This window comes from Oryctolagus cuniculus, chromosome 1 (assembly GCF_051225735.1).
Source record: "Oryctolagus cuniculus isolate XC-2025 breed Fujian yellow rabbit chromosome 1, ASM5122573v1, whole genome shotgun sequence".
Classification (NCBI taxonomy): Eukaryota; Metazoa; Chordata; class Mammalia; order Lagomorpha; family Leporidae; genus Oryctolagus; species Oryctolagus cuniculus.
In genome coordinates this window covers 53,311,937-53,330,942 of record NC_142867.1, presented here as the reverse complement: position 1 = coordinate 53,330,942, position 19,006 = coordinate 53,311,937, and the positions used below count along the sequence as shown (strand labels likewise).

Sequence of the window (19,006 nt, the reverse complement as noted above, 5' to 3'; positions counted from 1 at the left end):
GTTGACACTAGGAAGGAAAGAAGGCCGAGTGGATCCTCTAGCGTGGCGAGGGGTTAGGGCTCTCATTTGAGGGCATTCAGAGAGAAACAGGATTTATGCCTGCTGTTTTTTTCTGAGAAGTTTGCATGGTTTTCTGGCTGCAGCCTGGGCTTTGGCCAGGATAAGGTGTCTGTGTTTCCAGGACACCTGACTGTTTACAGAGTGCTTTATCACTGTTTCTGTGCCCAGAGAGCCCCACAAGAGGTTCTGTTTTCTCCATTTCACAGATGACCAAACTGAGGCCCAGACATATTCGGTAGCTTACTTGGAATATTTAGCCAGTAGGCAGAGGAACCAGAGGCCCAGCTCTTCTATTTTGGTTTCCTCTTTTCATTGCTGTAAATCACTGACTCCCCCTTTCAAGGTCTGCTGGATTGGCTCTTCAGTCTGAATGTGTCCACTGTGAGCAAATCTCTCTCTTCCTCTGCCTGTGCTCCAAGACAATGGAAAGCAAAAGCCCCAAGACGACTTTAGTTGTCCTGGCTATAAGACTATAGAATTTTTTTTTATCACAACAGCAAAAAAACTGTTTAGTTAAAAAAAGACAGTGGTATCCCCCTCATGATAACTGTGCTCTCCAGCTGTGAGCCTGTGAGGGCTCAGAATACTCTCTCTATCTTTGTGGGGTTCTTAGTGTTTGTTGGGCTCAGCACTTGGAAACCCTGGTAGGGTCTGTTCACTACATTCTGTTAGGTCTGGCTGTGCACCTGCACATGCAACGGTCTGGACAGAAGAGTCTCCCTGCAGCCCAACAGCCACAGTCCCTGCATTGTGGGGTTTAAGTGGGAGATGGATAGGAAATAAATAACTACTCCCTACAAGTTCCTTGTGCAGTGAGGAAGACTAGAGTGAGCAAGGGCACAGGGCAGGGGCTGCCTTGAGGAGGTGCCCCTTCACCTGAGAAGTGGAATGTCAGCCTGGGAAAGAACCAGGCAGAACGTTCCAGAGATGATGAGCCTGGAGTCTATAAGGCAGTAGATGACACTGGTGAATGTTTTGGTAAAGTCAGGGCCTACCCAATCCTGGCATCTGAATGGTTCAACTGGATTTGGCCTTTGATCTTTAAAGAAATCAGATCAGACCCAACACATGACTTCAAAGGCCCTGGTGGCAATCAACCGCCTTGGGCCCTTTGGGAAAATAATTATATTCCAGGGGCTTTGAGTTCGGGGCTGGGAGAAATTGAACTTCATTCCACAAGGACCTTTTGAGCCCCTCCTTTGGCTGCCCCAGGTAAAGGTGTTAGCGACTCAGCGGCAGAGGCAGCAAAGTCCCCACTCTTGTGGAGCCCACCTGGTGGTGGAGATGCCAGATGAGCGCAGTCTGCCAGGGAGGCTCAGTGCTTGTGCAGAGTCACGTCCTCCCTCGCAACTGAGTTACTCGCTCTTAGAGTAAAATGTGAATTCTAGCTGGTAATAATACCCTCTATCACATAGGTGGTTATTTTTGGCTTGTTCGATGCTATTAAATGCCGTCTATCTGATACTCCCAGCCACTGTATCACTGTTATGAAATTATCTTGCTATGACCTCAGTCTCAATTGCTGATGCTGCTTCTCATATGCCAATGCTATGAGCACTCATTTTGCAATTAAATACAAATGAATTGAGCATGTACAGATGAATACAAAGCAGACTGTGAATAGGGTATGTAGTTGGTTTTAGTGCAAATGTGAGGACCTGAAGGATGGTTCTTGTGCTAGAGAAAAAAAAAAAATGGTGGTTGACTAATTGGAAAGGGGAAGAACTGACAAAATTATTTAAGGAATTTGACAGTGTCTCAAGGACCAGCCTCTCAAATTATGTAATGGGTGCTTTACTGGGCAAACACAAGCTGTTCTTGCCACCAGTGTAATGGTACTTCAAGACTAAGGTTATGCTGAAAAAATGTGTAGAATGTGGATGGTTTCTTTGGCTTTGACTTTTTGTGAATACTTAGACTTTAATTTTACTGTACAGATATTTTTGTTGAATGGTGGGAAAACTAAAGTCATGTAAAATAGGGCTAGAGTTAGGGTTAGGGCTACAGCTAGAGTTAGTTCTAATAAATTTGGATGTACCATACTTAAAATTCAAAATCCACCATTGAACATATTAATTTGATAAGGAATGCAACAAAGTGGCTAATAACGAAAGGGTCCTAGACAAATTCAGCTTTCTGTTTAGATTTTCCAAGTCTTTACTAGGTGCAGATGTGTACAGATAGCTCCCCCTACTCTGTAATGGCTCATTGCAACGATGGGCTTCTAAGACACATTTAGAACAGATCTTATAGGTAGGCAGTGCTAACCAAGATAAACAAATTCAGTAGCCAGGTGCAGTGATAACTGGTTTTCATTCGTGATTTCTTTCATCCTTAAAACAGCTCTCTGAAGTAGGTGGGTATCTTCCCCTCTACAGGTGAGGTTCGGAGAGATTGCTGTCTAGACAGTGACAGGCGCCAGCTCTAAGGCCCTGGCTACTGGTACCATGCCCTGTGAGGACATACCTGGGTGGCAGTACAGCCGAGAGCCTCAATCTAGGGCTGCCTCCTTTAGTACTAGCATTTATTTTTAAATTAATTTTATCTTCATTGGAAAGCAGACACATACATACCAAGAGAGAGACCTTCTACTGGGTCACTCCCCAAATGTCTGCAACAGTTGGTGCTGGGCCAGCCCAAATCCAGGAGCCAGGAATGCCATCCATGTCTCCCACATGGGTGTTAGGAACTCAACCACTTAAGCTATATCACCTGCTGCTTCCCAAGGTGCCCCCTTAACAGGAAGTTAGAACTGGGAGCACAGCTGGAAACTCCAAACCAGGCACTCTGATAGGAGATACAGCCGTCCCAAGCAGGGTCTTTGGTTTTGTTTTAAGATTTATTTATTTATTTGATGGGCAGAGTTATGGAGACAGTGGAAGAGAGAGAGAGAGGTCTTCCATCTGCTGGTATGCTTCCCAGATGGCCCCACTGACCAGGGCTTGGCCAGGCTAAAGCCAGGAGCTTCTTCCAGGTCTCCCACAAGGGTGCAGGAATCCAGGGACTTGAACAATCTTCTACTGTGTTCCCAAACACGTTAGTAAGGAGCTGAATTAGAAGTGGAGCAGCTGGGACCCACACCCATATGGACCCACACCCAGCACCCCTATGGGATGCCGCTGCTGCAGGCTGCGGCTTAACCCACTGTGCTACAGTGCCAGCTAGTCTCCTCCATCCCCCCCCCCCAAAAAAAAAAAAACAGGGAGCCTTAACTACTGTGCCAAACCCCTGCCCCAGACTAGCACTTTCTGGAAATAAACATTTTGACTTACCATCTATGACATCATTGCCATCACTAAAGGATTCTTCGCAATTGTACCCATCCTCGCAGTAGTAACACTACTGTTAGTATCGATAGTGGTGATGGCCAACACAGCATTTTCTGTGTGCCAGCTGCACGCATTAGCTAACATAGTCCTTATGGAGTAGTTTGCTGGTATTAGTCAGCCAACTAACCTTGGAAATGGGATACAGATCTTTGTCGGCTGACTCCACGTCCTGAGATTGTGACCAAAAGGCTGTATGCTCCATTTGTGATCGATGAGTAGCTTGTTTTTGTAGCCCAAGGGCTGTAAAGAGCTAATGGAAGAATAATCAGGGGGATGGGTGCCCCCTGCTGGCTGTGCCTCATGGGCACACAGGGGAAATTGGTGGTTGTTTATGTTGGTGGAGGACCAGCAAGTCTGTCCCTCTGTTACCTTTGGCCTCTACTGGAAGCTAAGAGAAAAACAGCAGAAGATGAAAAAGGAAGGAAGAGTCTAAAAAACAAAGACTGTTTTACAAGTGGTTAGTAATGCTTGAAAATAGACTTTCTACCTGATTTCAGCGTTGCCTATCGAAGGACTTCATGTGCTAAATATGAGATCCAGTACCCAGGGTGGGCCATTTAAAAGGGCATTGCCTGGATTCAGGGCCCTGCTTTTGAATGCAGAGTTCTGCAGCTTCTGCTTTATACACTGGAAGGTCTGTCCCTGGGGAGTGTAGGCTCACTCCTGTCTGGGCCTGAGGAGTAGTTTTCCTGATGAAGCCCAGAGCAGCCCACCCCCTCCTCCTGGGTGTGGGGAGGGCATAGCAGGTCCCTGCAGCCCCCACAGCGCAGCCACATCCTGCTGCACAGCTGGCAAGCCCCTGCCTGTGCACACTCCTCGGGCTCCAATTGCACATTGAATGTCCAAGTGCTGGCATGGGCAGGAGCCCTGAGCAGGAGGTGTGCGTGAAGGGCTTGCTTAGGCAGGAGTTACACACTGCAGAAGGGAGTACTGGGGGCGAGTAGATTGTTCCCTGTAGAGTTTGAAGAACCCCCAGAAGAAAAATTCCGTGGTGTGGTACTGGAAAGGCAGCTCGGCTCGGTGTCGGAAACCTGTTTGACTGTTGTACTCCTTGGGATGTTCGTGGTGTGAGTGCCCCAGCACGCAGCAAGCTGTGTGACAAGCTCTGGGTGCCAGGCCCTTTGACACAGGTACTGTGACAGTGCCCCATCTGTACGTCAAGCCCTGGTGCCTGAGAAATGTTAGGTAACAGATCAAGAACCTCTGCCAGGATCTGTGGCCGTGCCAAGGTTTGACTCACCCTGTACCCTTCACACTGGACTTCTGAAGAAATAAAGACATTATTCAGAAGGGAAAACAGCCGCTTCCAACGTGTGAGCCCCGAGCGAGGCCCTTCACACTGGGTAGAGAGCCGGCCTGAGCTGCGTCCTGGTTCCTTCTCCAGCCCCTGGGTCTGTGATGCCTCTCAGGCTGGGGAAAGGAGGGAGGAGAATCCAGGAGCGTTCGCAGCTGTGTTTCCCAGCAGGTTTCCCAGCAAGCCCTGGTGATGTCATCATCTGCTGGAGCGAGGGGACTGGCCTCTGAATTCTCACCACTGAGGGAGATTTGCAGCAAATCAATGACTTCCTAGCTCAGCCTCTTTCCAGTCTGTAAAGTGGGTGTAACAGGATCACTCGCCTGTGTTACTGTGGTAGTTACATTCAGTCCTGTCCTTAGACGAACTGAGCACTCCACAATATTGTAAAAAGATTCGTTTATTTTTTTGAAAGGCAGAGTAAGAGAGAGAGAGATTCCCATCTGCTGATTTCAACCCTCCTCAAAAGGCCACAGCAGCCAGGTCTGGGCCAGGCCATAGCCAGGAGCCAGGAGCCAGGAGCCAGGAGCCAGGAGCCAGGAACTCCATCCTGGTCTCCCACTTGTGTGGAAGGGACCCAAGCACTGCTGCTTTCCCAGGCACATCAGCAGAGGGCTGGATGGGAAGTGCAGTGTAGACAGTGAATTTGCAGGTCAGAAGTCCACAGGCATACACCAAAGGGAGGGGAGATGTTTCCTCTTTCGCATTCCTATGCTGCCCCTAAGTAGGTAAGCATTGCTGTTACATTCTTCTGACTCTAGAGATGTGCATGCACATGCAATCTGAGTGTGTGTTCTGTGTTTCGGAAGAGCTGCGATGCCAGGGCTGCAGCAGGCCTGAGGATGGGCCCAAGGCAGGGGAGCAGAGTCGCTGAGCCAGGTGATGGGTGATGGCAGACACACCCGGGCAGGAGTTGGGCTGGGCGTGGGGTGGTGGGGAATGGCACTAGAGAGAAATGTGCGGATAAAATTAAATGGCTCTGGGGATTAATTAGCTGTGAGCGGAAGAGTATGGATAGAAATGACTGAGCTTTGGAGACTGGCAAAGCTGATATAATTCAAAGAGGCTTGATAGAGAGGAGGAAGCAGGATTGCTGAGAACTGCTTCAGCGAGCCTGCCGCTCCTCCCCCTAGATAAAAGTGTGGAGATTGGCGCTGGACACATAGGGGCTTGGGCAGTTTAAGGAACTCAGCCCAGGATTTAGCTAGCAGAGGGCGGGTTTGGCTATTAGAACTTTTTCTGTATGAGTCCAATGGCTCCTGGAATTTAGGGGAAAATAACCACAATAATCGTCCTTCAGGGCCTCGCCATGCATCCTCTGAGGGTGGGTGAGAGACTGCTGTCTCCCCCACTGCCTGGGGAGTGCAGAAGGCAGGGGCTGTTGCCGCCTCTCAGATGGACACTTGGAGAAGGAGGGAAGTCAGGACGCCTGATTTGGACTTCACGGGCGGCAGATTTCCTGGAAGGTGGTCCCCACTTGGGTGAGGGCAGCACCTGACTGAGGAGGCAAGAAGTTTTCGTATTTATTTCCTGGGGCCTCCTGGACACAGGGGTGAGAGCCAGCAATCCCATTGCCTAAGGGAATTGCCTTCTCCCTTCTCGGGGGTGGCCAGGCCTCTGGTTGAGGCTGCACAAAAGTTCCGCAGCTGCATCCTGCAGGTGGTGCACATGAAACCGTATTCCTTTCCATAAAACCATTGGTTAAAAGTAGGCCTGAGGATGGTTTAGTTTGTATATCTTCATGGCTGCTTCCGAAGGCCTGAATTCACAGATCAAAATGCCTGTGTCAGACCTCAGGTCCTGACTGTGGCTTGGTAAACGGAACCTGAGCATCCCTGAGGAAGTGACTCGGGTGAGGCCTGTAGAAGAGAATGGGGAGGATGGTTGTGTTGGCCAGGAATGACGTCTCAAGTCTTGAGGGTCCTGGCCTGAGTCCTGAGCAGGCTGGAGAGGGGCACTGGGTATCCCTGGGGACATTGGGAACCCACGCTGGCTGCTAAGGCAGAGGCCGCCTGGGCAGACGTGGTTCAGACTGGTCCCCTGACTCAGGCTTGCTGAGGCTGTCATGTTAGTTAGCCAGCAGAGCAGCCTCCGTGCAGCTCACTGTGGCCTGCACAGAACCTGCACCACGGCCCCTGCCGACGAGCGGGCCAGCCGTCATCCCTGTGGCTCAAGTAGGATAAGCAGCTGGCCCCAGGCCACACAGCTCAAAAATGGCCGAGTTCTTTTTTTTTTTAACTTTTATTTAATGAATATAAATTTCCAAAGTACGGCTTATGGATTACAATGGCTTCCCCCCCATATCGTCTCTCCCACCCGCATCCCTCCCCTTTCCCACTCCCTCTCCCCTTCAAAAATGGCCGAGTTCTAACCTGTATGTCCTTAATGTGCTTAGAACAAATGGTCAGGAAGTACAGGTGGCCCTCTCGGTTCCTGGAGGAAGGCTGTGGTTGGCTGTGTCCAGCTTGGGGGCATCTCCCAGGCGTTCCTCATCTGCAAGACCAAGTACTGTCTTGCAGTCCGACGCAGGAGGTGGGATGTCTTCCAGGAGGGCAGCTCAGTGCAGTGTGGTCCCCTGCACCCCTGCAAGGTTGCCTCGCACACACACCCTTGCAGCAGCAGCCTGTGCACTGGATGCTTCTGAGCTGCTCTGGGAGGTCGCCCTCCCTCTTGCTTACCACCTGGGGCTGAGGCCATTGAGAGCACGTGGAAACCTCCGTTAACAGACACTTCCCAGAGGCCCAGCCAGGCTCCATCTGCTGCCTGTGGCAGGTCCGCGCCCCACACGTCTGCCTTCCCTGTGGTTTTCCCTCCGCTCAGCCTCAGGGCCACTTCAGCTGCAAGTCTGTGAGGGAGACGCAGCCCCACTGGGGAGATGCTGGTGGCCATGGGAGGCAGGGTCCGTGCATCCTGTTCCTCCTTTCCAATCATGCCTCCTCCTGGGAGGAGCACAGGGCCAGGGCTGCAGCGGCACATGGAGGCCAGGTAGCTAGAGCAAGGCTGGTGCCCCTAAAAGCTATGGAGGTCTGGACTCACTGCAGACTCCCTCTCCCAGAGGCCAGGCCCCTCCCTGCCCGCTGCCCGGGGATGGGGCCCTGAATATGCAGATCACCTTCTAGACCTGGCTTCACAGCCATTTCCTGTCCCTGCTGGGCCCAGGGACCTTCACTGGCTGCCCTGAGGGTGGCTGGACACAGTCCGGGCAGGAACGTGACAGGAAGCAAATGCAGGTGATTTGTCCTAGTCCTGTTGCAACTTGTACATTAGAATCCCTTGACGTGAGTTATTTGTCTTGGTTTCTTTAAATTCCTAAATGGATTATAATTTTTCACTTGGTATTACTTGACAGCAGTCATTTTTCAGGGCTTTTTTTTTTTTTTTTTTTTTACTACGTTCTTCAGATACTTGGAATTTTTAGAAGGAGGTTAGGGCAAGAGTGCCACCTTCGGGTCAGATGGCGCAGTGCAGGGGCGGGTCCGTGGAGGACAGGACATAATCTCTCTCTGCCACATCACAGGTCTCTAGCATAGGATGTCCAGGCGTGTGAATTCAGAGAAGAGGACCCCAGCGCCCACCTGGGGAGGTTAGGCTGTTGTCTGGTCCACAGTGATAGGCAACCTCCAAGCCTCCCCCAGCCCACGTCCATGGATGAAATTGAAGGTCAGGTTTTGAGCTTCAGAGCTGGGGTTCAGGGGTTGGGGGTCTGGGTAGAGTGCGGGGAAGGCAGAGGCCACATCCCACAAGCCTCTGCCCCGGTCACCCTCCATTCCAGAAATCACCCTATCATGTCTGCAGTCTTCCTCCCTGCATGTGGCAGTATTTCCGTTTCATTGTTGTCAGAGGAACAGCACTGATTCGTTGTCTCTTGTTCCAAGCAAGGGGGGAAACGGCAGTGATAGTGGATTGCACAGTTAGATGTGCTGTGCCTTATCTCACTTAATCTTCCTGGCACTCCTGTGAAGTAGGAGCTGGCATCTCCCTGGTGTCACTGCTGTGGAGACTGCCACGGAGAGGGCTGAAGGCACCTGACTGGGATGTCTCAGCCAAGAAGAGGCCCCAGCACCAGGCCTCAGGAAAGGTCCCGGCTGCGTGCACCTCACTCCCTTCTGCAGCCTCCCTAACCGGGAGCCAGGGGCCAGTGGCATAGTGTGGCGGGGAGGGAAGTGGGCTGCTGAGTCTGTAGGGGCGTGTTCACCAGCAGCAGCTGCGATGCACAGCAACAGGAGAGGCTATAGCAATAGATGGGGCAGACGAGCGATTCCCCACGGCACAGCCGAAGCCCGTGTGCCATGATTGCATCCGGTGCTGCCAGGCTGCAGGGCCTTCTGTATCCAGGGAGCTTGGGGGTGGGGGGCGGAGGCTTCACCCCATGAGCGGAGGGCTCTGCTGCTGTCCAGCTGTCCCATTTGAATTGTAGGAAAGCCGTGCAGCCTGACCCCCAGCCCTGTAGGATCCAGGGAACTTGTGACCCGTGAGGAGAAATATCCTGAAGGCCGTTTGGTTTCCTTTTCGAGTTCTTTCTCCGTGGAATTTGAGGATAGTTTTTGAGGGGCTGTGGTTTTACTTAATGGAGCCATCCCTGTGCCACGTGTGCAGACCACGTGGAGCCTGGTGATAGAGAGGGAAAGCCACAGTCTGCTGCCCTCAGCTTGGCCCGGCCCCACGCCTTAGGGCCAGCTGCCTGCAGCCCCTTCAGGCACTTCTTTGTGTCCCTAAATAGCATGCTTTGCCTGTGTATCTCCCAGTGCCAATTTTAGACATCACCTATTGGCTTCTTCCTGTGGACAACTAGGATTTAGCTCTCTAAATTTAGCACACACCCTCCCCCTTCACTCTTCCAGCTCCCTTAGTGGGATTGTATCTTCATTTTTGTCTTAATTAATATCTGGTATTTATATTACAAACCTATGGAAATTTTGCACATAACAAATGTGATATTAAGCCTCTTTTTTTAAAAAGATTTTTATTTTTATTTGAAAGGCAGAGTTACAGAGAAAGAGGGACAGAGAAAGAGGTCTTCTATCCGCTGGTTCACTCCCCAAATGGCTGCAATGGCCAGGGCTGGGCCAGGTCAAAGCCAGGAATCTGGATTTCCATCTGGGTCTGCCATGCAGGTAGCAGAGACCCAAACACTGCGGCCATCATGTGCTGTCTTCCAGGAGCATTAGAGGGGGCGAGCTCAAAAGTGGAGCAGCCAGGACTAGAACCAGAGTTCACATGGGATGCCAGTGTTGGCAGTGGCTTCACCCCACTGCACCCAAATGCTGGCCCCGGGACCGTTTTCTTAATTGCAAAACTTTCTGTTTTTTACCTTCCCAGTGAATCCACAGATATTTTTGTTACCGAATAGCACTGTGTGTTTAATATTGGAAAATGAAATAATTTTAGGAAAAGAACAGATAAATGCTGAGTCAAGTCATGTGAAGGGCAGGAGAGGGCATGCTGACCATCCTTAATAACCCATATTCTATGTAGGAGTCTGTGGCACATGTGTTTCTATGAGCCCTGTAGTTGTAGCTATTAAGGCAATAAGCTGGCTGCATACAGTCGCGCTGTAGATTCTCTGAAGATGAGCACTTTGTTTTGCTGGCTCATGGATTTCTTGGACCTCCTGTAGTGCCTGACAGTTCCTCAGTAATAGGTGTGCTGATTTGCTCTCCTAAATATGCAGAGTGAGCACCTGTCTGTGGATGGCCAGCTGTGCCTCTGCTGAGTGCCCGGGGACTGTGGGTACTTGAGCGAGGCATGGTTAACCTCTGCTTTGGATCTGGAGACCTCGTGTTGGCGCTGGCTTGTGACGCATGGACACTCTCACTGTGTCCACCATACTCGGGCCCCAGCAGCTGTTTTCTGCCCTTAGGTAGACTTGCCCTTGTTTGTTTTGCTTGTGTGTGCTCCCTTAATTCTGGAGAAGGCACCACTGCTGGAGAGAAAGTGGGGTTTATTTGGGAAGGCAGGAGACAAGTCACCCTAGCCTTCTTACCTTATAAGGAGACCTGGCAGGATGGGACACGCTCAGAGCCTCACCAAATGGCTTTTGGAGTTTTAATTTCATTAAACTTGACCCCAGACATAACAGATTTCTTCTTTTTGGCCTTCTGGTTTGGGCACATAGGGACTCCTGGCCTGCCCAGGTTGTTAAGGGGAGAGGGAGTTCTGTTTGTTTCAGAGCTGTGGTCTCCAGGACACCTTCTTTGGTCCTTTGTATTCTTAGAAACCAAGTCACCTCTTGGCAGACCAGAGGCCACTCAGATGCTGGCGGTCAGGGTTTGCTTTCAGGTCACCAGCCCTGGAGGGGCGGTGCCCAATTTCCTCTGGCGAAGACACTCTGCCCCTTTTCTGTTCACTGCAGCCGCTTGGGCCCAGAGGTACCTTCCTCAAAATAGAAACATTTGAGGACTCTGGCAGGCACGTTTGCCAGTCTTTGTGATTTTGTTGCATAGAATTTCAGAAATGCCGTTTAGCCCCATCCCCCAACAATCGACCTTCAGGAAAAGGTGATCTTGCAGTATTACCTCGGGGAGACAGTGTGGGTTTTGCAGCAAACCCAAGTGCTTTGGCACTGACAGATCCAAGTTTTATTCTGAACTCCGGGCCCACTCCCAGATGCACGCACTTGGGCAGGTCGGTTGTCCCTCAGCTTGTGTTTCCTTCTCTGCAAAGTGATTTAATGAAGTCCACCCCACAGAGTGGTCACGAGGCAAGGATTACCTGAGACCGTGCGTTTGGAAAGCACCTTGCTGGCCATGCTCAGGGCGCAGGTGAGCGGCCTGCCACATCCCTGCCGTGGGGATTTGGACAATCACACAGCTCCACAACTTGCTCCCAGCCCTCAGCTTATCTGTGTTTATTTTTTCTTTGCGAGGCAGGAGGGACAGCTAAAGCAGGAAGTTTCTTTTGCTTCTACCCTAGGATCTAGTTAATCTCACGTGAGAATAACCCCAACAGTAGTGATCTTAGCAGCTACCATTTATCGAACACTTCTTATCTGCCAGGCCCTCTGCCAAGCTCCTTCTCTGCGTGCTATTTCCTTTAGTCTCCGGAACAGTTCTGTAATACAGGAGTTTCATCCCCGTTGAACATAGGAGAACACTGAGGCTTCAGGTTCGTGTCTGGCTCCAGAGTCTCGTGCCTTGCCATCGACGCCTTCACTCTGCCGGTGTCCCCCACAGCCGTGGGGAAGTGTGGCACTGTTTACTGTTACCTTCCCCACCCGTTGACAGGTAGAGGTTAGAGCCGCAGTCGCTGAGTTCCAGCAGTGCAGGCTGGGGCGTTTCAGTGTCACGGCTTCCTGACACCCCCCCCCCGCCCCTGCCTTGCCCGGCACAGCTGGTGAGGCAGGAAGGGGAGTGCCCTCGGCTGGGAGTGCGGGTCAGTTCCCCCGGGGCTGCGGGGCTGCTGGGCTCCTCCATTCCTTCCCCCAGCTCACTGCCTCCGGGAGGCAGGACTGGTGACAACCACACCTCCCAGAGCTGGGTGCAGGCAGAGGTTACTGAGCAAGGTGGCGTGGAAGGACAGACAGACGCCCTGGCTTCTGGGTGATGAAGGAGTGACTCCTCTCACCCTCAGCCCCTGAGGGGTGTTCTCCACACCCTCCCTCTCACCTCTGATGGCTTTTACACCAGCGTCTGCGCCCCCCAGCCCCGCCGTCTGGTTTCTCTCCATCCATTCATGAGACCGGAAGCTCCTTAGTAGTTGCACATCACATGCATTTCTGGGGGCTTTTGTTTGTATATTGTTGAAAAGAAGATGCAGCCAAAGATATCGTCCCTCCCCACTCCCCGTCCCCCCCCGACCCCCGCCGCCATGCCTTACCTCCACAACACAATGGCTTTTTTCTTTTTTTAAACTTGCACTCCTTCCAGTACACACTGTGTTCCCTACAGTGGTTCACAGGTGCTCAATGGGATCCGAAGTCCACCAGGCAAGTAGTCCCAGAGCTGGGACCAAGCAGGTCCTTGAGAGGCTCGGGTTTGTCACTTCCCTTCATCCCTGTTAGGGTTTTTGAAACCTCAGTAGAGATGTCACTCTGATGTGGAGGGCTTGGCCCGCTTCCAGAAGATGCCAACCCCCTCTGGCTCTGCAGCACTGGCATCAGGTGGGGGTCTGACCTCCTGCCTTGCGGTGTCCTGGCCAGTGACCCATAGCATGGGGTGTGGATCATGGGACGGACGAAGGGACTTCAAAAATGCCTGGAAAAATGACGTGAAAAGATAAATTTTTGTTGCAAAATTCTTTTTGAAATCCATGTGTCATTTTTTCAAAATATGCATTTTCTGTGAATTCTTTGAAGGCCCCTCATATTTACAACATTTTGTGACCATCTGAGTTTGGGAAATTATGGGTTATACCAAGTAAAAACATACTTTGTGGCAGTGCTTTTAGCATGTTAATATTTACCATGACTCTTAGAAGGAAGATTTTATTTAAAAAACAAAAACAGGGATTGGCATTGTGGGGTAGCAGATAAAACCACTGCCTGCAGTGCCAGCCTCCCATATGGACACCAATTTGTGTCATAGCTGCTCTACTTCCAATCTGGCTCCCTGCTCATGTGCCTGGGAAAAGAAGTGGAGGGTGGCCCAAGTGTTTGGGCCCCTGCCACCCACATGGGAGACCCAGATGAAGCTCCTGGCTCCTGGCTTCAACCTGGCCCAGCCCTGGCCTTTGTAGCTATATGGGGAGTAAACCAGTGGATGAAAAATCTCTCCCTTTCTCTCTCTGTAACTGTGACTTTCAAAAAAAAAAAAAAAAAAAAAAAGGCTAGCATGTGCTGAGTGCTTACTCTTTGGTGGATCTCTGATAACTCTTGATATGCGGTTTGGAATTTATTTGAATTTAAAACATGCAGCAGTCCCCTGAGAGAGCTACATCACTCCCAGTTTAGCACTCAGGGAGGCCCAGGCCCACGGTCATAGCCCATGTGCAGGGGGCGCAAAGTTCTGTGCTCAAGCAGGCTGAGGCCAGACCCCATATTCTAAACCAGTCAGCACTTCAGAGGTCAGCCGTGAGCACGCCTTATGGTAGTGGGCACTGCCCCTCGGGTTAGCATTCACAAGAGCACAGTAGGTGGCAAATGGCTGACTTAAACTTGGAAAGTGAGTAGGGGCTGCCGGGTGCTCCAGGGGGACGTGGTTCCTCTTGCACCCCAGCTACCCTTGTCTCTGTCGCGTTCCGTGGGCAGGAGAAGCAGGCTTGGAGCGGGTGGAGTCTAGGATCCAGACCGCTGCCTCTCAGACTTGCCTGCACGTTGGCTTTCTCCCAAGGAGCTGCAAACGTGACTGACACCAGAGATTCCCGTTCCGTCCAGTTGGGGCCCAGGCTCTGGTGGTTGTAAGTGCTCTCTGGCACTTCTGATAAAGCCAGGGTTGGAACCTCCAGACACGTTCCTTTCGGATTCAATTATCACGGCTCACAGCAAAGCAAGGGAAGGCAGGCTGTTATTGTGAGTTACACAACGGCCTAACAGGGTTCAGGCTTTCTGTTAGTTGCCTTTTTCATGAATGAGTGCGTGTTCTTTCTCATCAGCCACTACTGGCCTTGTTGTAGATCCTCTCTCTGATCTGTGCTGACTATGCACGGTCAGCCTGGCATTGACCGGCCCCGGCCACAGGTTCAGCCTGGTTACCGAGGGGCCTGCTGACAAAGGCGCTGTCGGAAGGAGGAACGGCTACCACTTCGCCCAGGCCACAGCATCCGTGCTGTTGCTAGGGGAGCTGGAGCAAGAAGTGCATTCTGGGTGATAATGTTTGCTAACTGCACACATTTCTTATTGGGCGTTTGCTATCAATAATTGGCTCCGAAGAGTGTGGCTTCATTTTTAGTTGATTCAGGTGAAACTAGATAACAGAATTATCACTTGGTTTCACATTTAGGAGATATAAGCTGTTGTTTTTTTTCTGTCTGCAAAAAATCCCTCTTTAAAAGGTGTATGGGAAAATATTTACCCTTGTCCCTAAAAGACAATGACTGTTTTAACCCCAAGCTATAGTGGCCTTTTTTTTTTTTTTTCTTAAACATATTTGTCTTTTCAAAGGCTGCTCAAGGTGGAATTCGAGGATTTCAAGACTACTTCTGTTGGTCCCCGTGAAGACGGAAGAGCCTCAGGTTGATCAAGGGTTTGTAATGGGAATGTTTCTGTTGGTTTCTTACAGTACAACAAACACCTCTTCGTGCACATTGGGCATGCCAACCATTCTTACAGTGACCCGTTGCTCGAATCAGTGGACATTCGTCAGATATATGACAAATTTCCTGAAAAGAAAGGTGGCTTAAAGGAACTCTTTGGAAAGGGCCCTCAAAATGCCTTCTTCCTCGTAAAATTCTGGGTGAGTAAGACATGGCTGTGATTTCCGTCATTTTTCTCTGAACGGCAGCAGCTCATTCGTGAGCGCTGTGTGGGAGCCTGCTGGCTGCCAGCCCCGTGCTTCCACGCGCTGTGTTCAGGCGGATGGAGCATCCCTGCCAGAGGGCGAGGGGGCTGGCGGTCTCTCTGGGCTTCGGGGCTGGCTCACATAGACTCACATGGAGAACATGGGGCACTCTCCCCTCTTCTCGCTCTGTTCCACCGGGCCTGGAGCAGGGGTGCAGATGAAGTTGGATGCCGTACAGTTTTGTAAGCCTCATCCGCTGCATACCCCATTGCGTGCTTGGACGAGGGCTCCGGCAAATCCTCCAGGGCAGGGCTCTCAGAGGAGCTTCCCTGTTCTTTCCCACAGGTGCAGCTCGGCCAGGCGCTGCCGATGGCTCCAAACAGGCTGCAGTAGAACCTGTGTGTCAGGGAGGGAGTTAGGGTGCCAGCAGGGACCAGACAGCCCGCTAGCCCTGAGGATTTACAATTCCTCAATTTTTAAGAAGCAAAAAAGAGAATTGTTTTGAATGTGCAAGCCCCTGACGTGACCTGGTTGCAGGGCGTGAGCCTCCTGGGTTCTGCCAGGCCCCCACTGCCCCACCTGGCCATCCGTTGCCCTGCCTTAGCTATGGCTCCACGCACGGTTTTCCGCTTAGGCCCCTCTGCAGGTCTGGCTCCTCCTCTTCCTGTGACACAGTGGCTCCCGTGCTGTGGCGCCTTCCTCAGTTAAGCAGAACATTGATTTTTCTTTTACTCCCATTGCATTTTGCAGTTAATCAGCGTCCATGCTGTGCCATAATTATTTGGATGTGTGTCCCGCTCCCCTCTGGACTCTGTCCCCAGGGGATCTTATTCATTTGGTAGCTTCCATTTATTGAGTGCCTGCTGTGTGCCGGGAGCTGCCCTGAATGTCTTTCATCCGATTCTGCCGGTCCTTGCAGTTTTCAGTGGCAAGTGCCTCGCATCCAACTAGGAGAACAAACTCAGATCAGAAAGCCCAGGCGAGGCTGCCTGTGGGTTGGGGACCTGGGACTGGAGATCAGATCCATTCTGATTTGAATGCCTCCGCTCCATTTCCTGGCTGCTCAGTGCCCTGAGGACCTGGTCACAGGGTCGGCAACCTAAGCCCCACTGGATCTCTAACACCAAGAGAGTGCCCTCCATAAAAAAAGGCCAGCAACTGTGGGTACAAATGGATGAGTTAAAGAAAAATTCATGCTTTAAATTCTCTAGGGGGGGATTTGCACAGTAAATTTAGTTTAATTTCTTTTACCCTGCCATGGTAGCTCGATTTTATTTTCTCTGCCTTCTTATTGAAATTTGGATAGTGGAAGTAACCTTCTACTTGAGTCAATGTTTGTGGGGTCAGTACTGCATCTGCGCCTAGCCTTAGAAAGCAGCCCACAGTCGCTTTCCTGTTCTGAGTTGGTGGTTTGAATGGTGGTTGGGGGTTTGCTTACTCTATGAAAACACCACAGTTTTCAAAATGTGCCTGGGGATTCCTCAGAATCCTTTAAATAAAGATTCATTTATTTATTTGAAAGGCATAGTTACAGAGATGGAGGCAGAGAGAGAGGGTCTTCCATCTGCTGGTTCACTCCCAAATGGCTGCAACAGCTGGAGCTGGGCTGATCTAAATTCGGGAGCAAGGAGCTTCATCCGGGTCTCCCACATGGGTGCAGGGGTCCAAGGACTTGGGCCGTCTTCTACTGCTGTCCCAGGCCATAGCAGAGAGCTGGATTGGAAGTGGAGCAGCCAGGACTCAAATGGGAACCCATATGGGATGCCAGCACTGCAGTCGGTGGCTTTACCCCCTATGCCACAGCACCAGCTCCATCAGGATTCTTGTAATGTGCTGACAAAGTCAAAGCTATTTTCATTAGAATCTTTATAGGGTTTCCCGTTGTGCTCTGTTGACACTTACAGTGATGGCACAAAGGCTAGGTGGTAGAACTGCTGACACCTAAGGAGTCAAGGCTCTGCTGCTGATACACAGGCAGTTAAAAATATGGAAAGAACCTGTCAATCCAACAGCATCCTTTAGGAATTCTGTCACTTCTTGAACCTAGAGCACACTGAAAATGTTCCCAGTGAGCCTGTCACATTGAGGGAAACACCTGGTGGTACTTGGTGCTGGCGATAAAACCCGACCTTACAAATGACAGGCAGATTTTGGGAAATCTGCATCCATCTCAGTGAACTTAGCACTTGCCAGTGCTTAAAATCTTTTCTGATGTGTTCCACGGTGATACTAGCAGAGAGGGTTTGCTCTGTGCTTCACAGACCTGTGGGTCTTCCTGCATCAGAGTGTGAAAAATGTACTGTGTGGCCTCCGAATCTACGCTGCAGTTACCTTGGAGAAACGAGTCCCAGTTGTCCAGTGCCCAGAGAAAGTGACCACAGCCTGCTGAAGGGCTCATGGCAGAATGCAAGCAGCACTGCGCATCTCACGTTTTTTAAAAAAATAGATATAGTAATGTTGAATTTTTACCAGAGATGTATATTAACATGAGCTGCTTATTTTAAAAGTGAAATACCAAATATTTTTAAATGGTTTCGGCTTAAATTTCCAATACATGAAATTAAGGTAGATATAACCTTTAGTGAATAAAAGCTCTTGAGATCCTCAGACCTTTTAAAGCATTTATAGGGGTTCTGAAATCAAAGCATTTGAGAATTGCTGTCATAAAGGAGATAAAAAGCGGTCGTTTGTCTAACTTAATTAAAAATTAATTAAAAATTATTGGATATGATGAAAAGAAATAATTTTCAGTACTTTTCAATTAAATAGTAGTGGCTTTAATGATAATAAGATTTCTTATAATTAGCATTTGTTTGAATATAAAATGATATAGAAAGTACTTAGAAAGTTTTTTTGGTTTTTGTCTCCAAAATCACCCCTGTTTTACTCAGCAGATGATTTTAATAAATGCTTTCAGTGGTGGGACCCGTAGGCATAAATCCCTGAATAATGAGGTCTAGATTGTAAATGTTTAGAATGTGGTGGCTAGCGTGAGATTCACAAAGCTAGAAACAATTACTGAGATCAGATACTTGTTTATCAAATTAAGATTTGCAGAATTAAAATTGGGCACTTTATATGATTATGTAGAAAACATTAGTCCAGTATAATTATTGGGAGTACTTAACCTTTATAAAGAAATTCAGTTATAACTATGTTAAAAGAGGGAAGGCAATTTAAATTAGGTTTGCAATTTGAAATCTCGTTGGTTTCATTTAATGACTGTAGGAGCCGGCATTGTGGCTTATCAGGTTAAGCTGCTGCCTGCGATGCCAACATCCCATATGGATGCCGGTTCCAGTCCCAGCTGTTCCACTTCCAACCCAGCTTCCTAACATACCTGCAAAAGCAGTGGAAGATGGCCCAAGTCCTATCAGGAGGTGCCTCCAGAGGGTATTTTTTAAGATTTATTTTATTTATTTGAAAGGCAGAGTGACAGAGAGAAGGGGAGAGACAGAGAGAAAGATCTTCCAACTGCAGGTTCACATCAAATGGCCTCAATAACCAAGGTTGTGTCAGGCCGAAGTCAGTTGCCCAGAACTCCATTTGAGTTTCTCACATGGATAGCAGGGACCCAAGTACTTGGGCCCTCATTCCCCAGAACAGGGAGCTGGATTAGAAACAGAGCATCCAGGACTCGAACCAGCCCTCTGATGTGGGATGCCCCTGCCGGCTCTCTAGGTAGATTTAATACTCCTGTTGAAGTACCTTTTCTATTGGCGGTCTGCTCAGCACTTGTTTTTGTGTGACTTGGTAAATTACAACAGTGACCCTATACCTAGTGCTTCTTCCCTTTTCTCCACACTTCAGTTTTCACAGTCAGGCTGTCTCATAATTTACTGGATTAGGATGTCTGCCACTTCCAGCCTGGCCTTGGAGGTTGCTGTGGAAGAAGTACTGAGCGCTACCCATAGTACCTGCAATTGTACCCCACCTGCAGGCCCCTCGGC

At 50.0% G+C, this 19,006-nt stretch overlaps 1 protein-coding gene across 35 annotated transcripts in view; it reads left to right on the top strand.

Annotated features, from left to right (window-relative positions):
* Positions 1-19,006, top strand: part of TEAD1 (TEA domain transcription factor 1) — a 284,516-nt gene that overhangs the window by 230,899 nt on the left and 34,611 nt on the right. For all 35 annotated transcript variants that reach the window (XM_089328536.1, XM_070073221.2, XM_051851597.3 and 32 more), the window contains one exon: positions 14,838-15,011. In XM_089328536.1, coding sequence (XP_089184662.1) covers positions 14,838-15,011 — 174 coding nt within the window. The remainder of the gene's footprint in view (positions 1-14,837; positions 15,012-19,006) is intronic.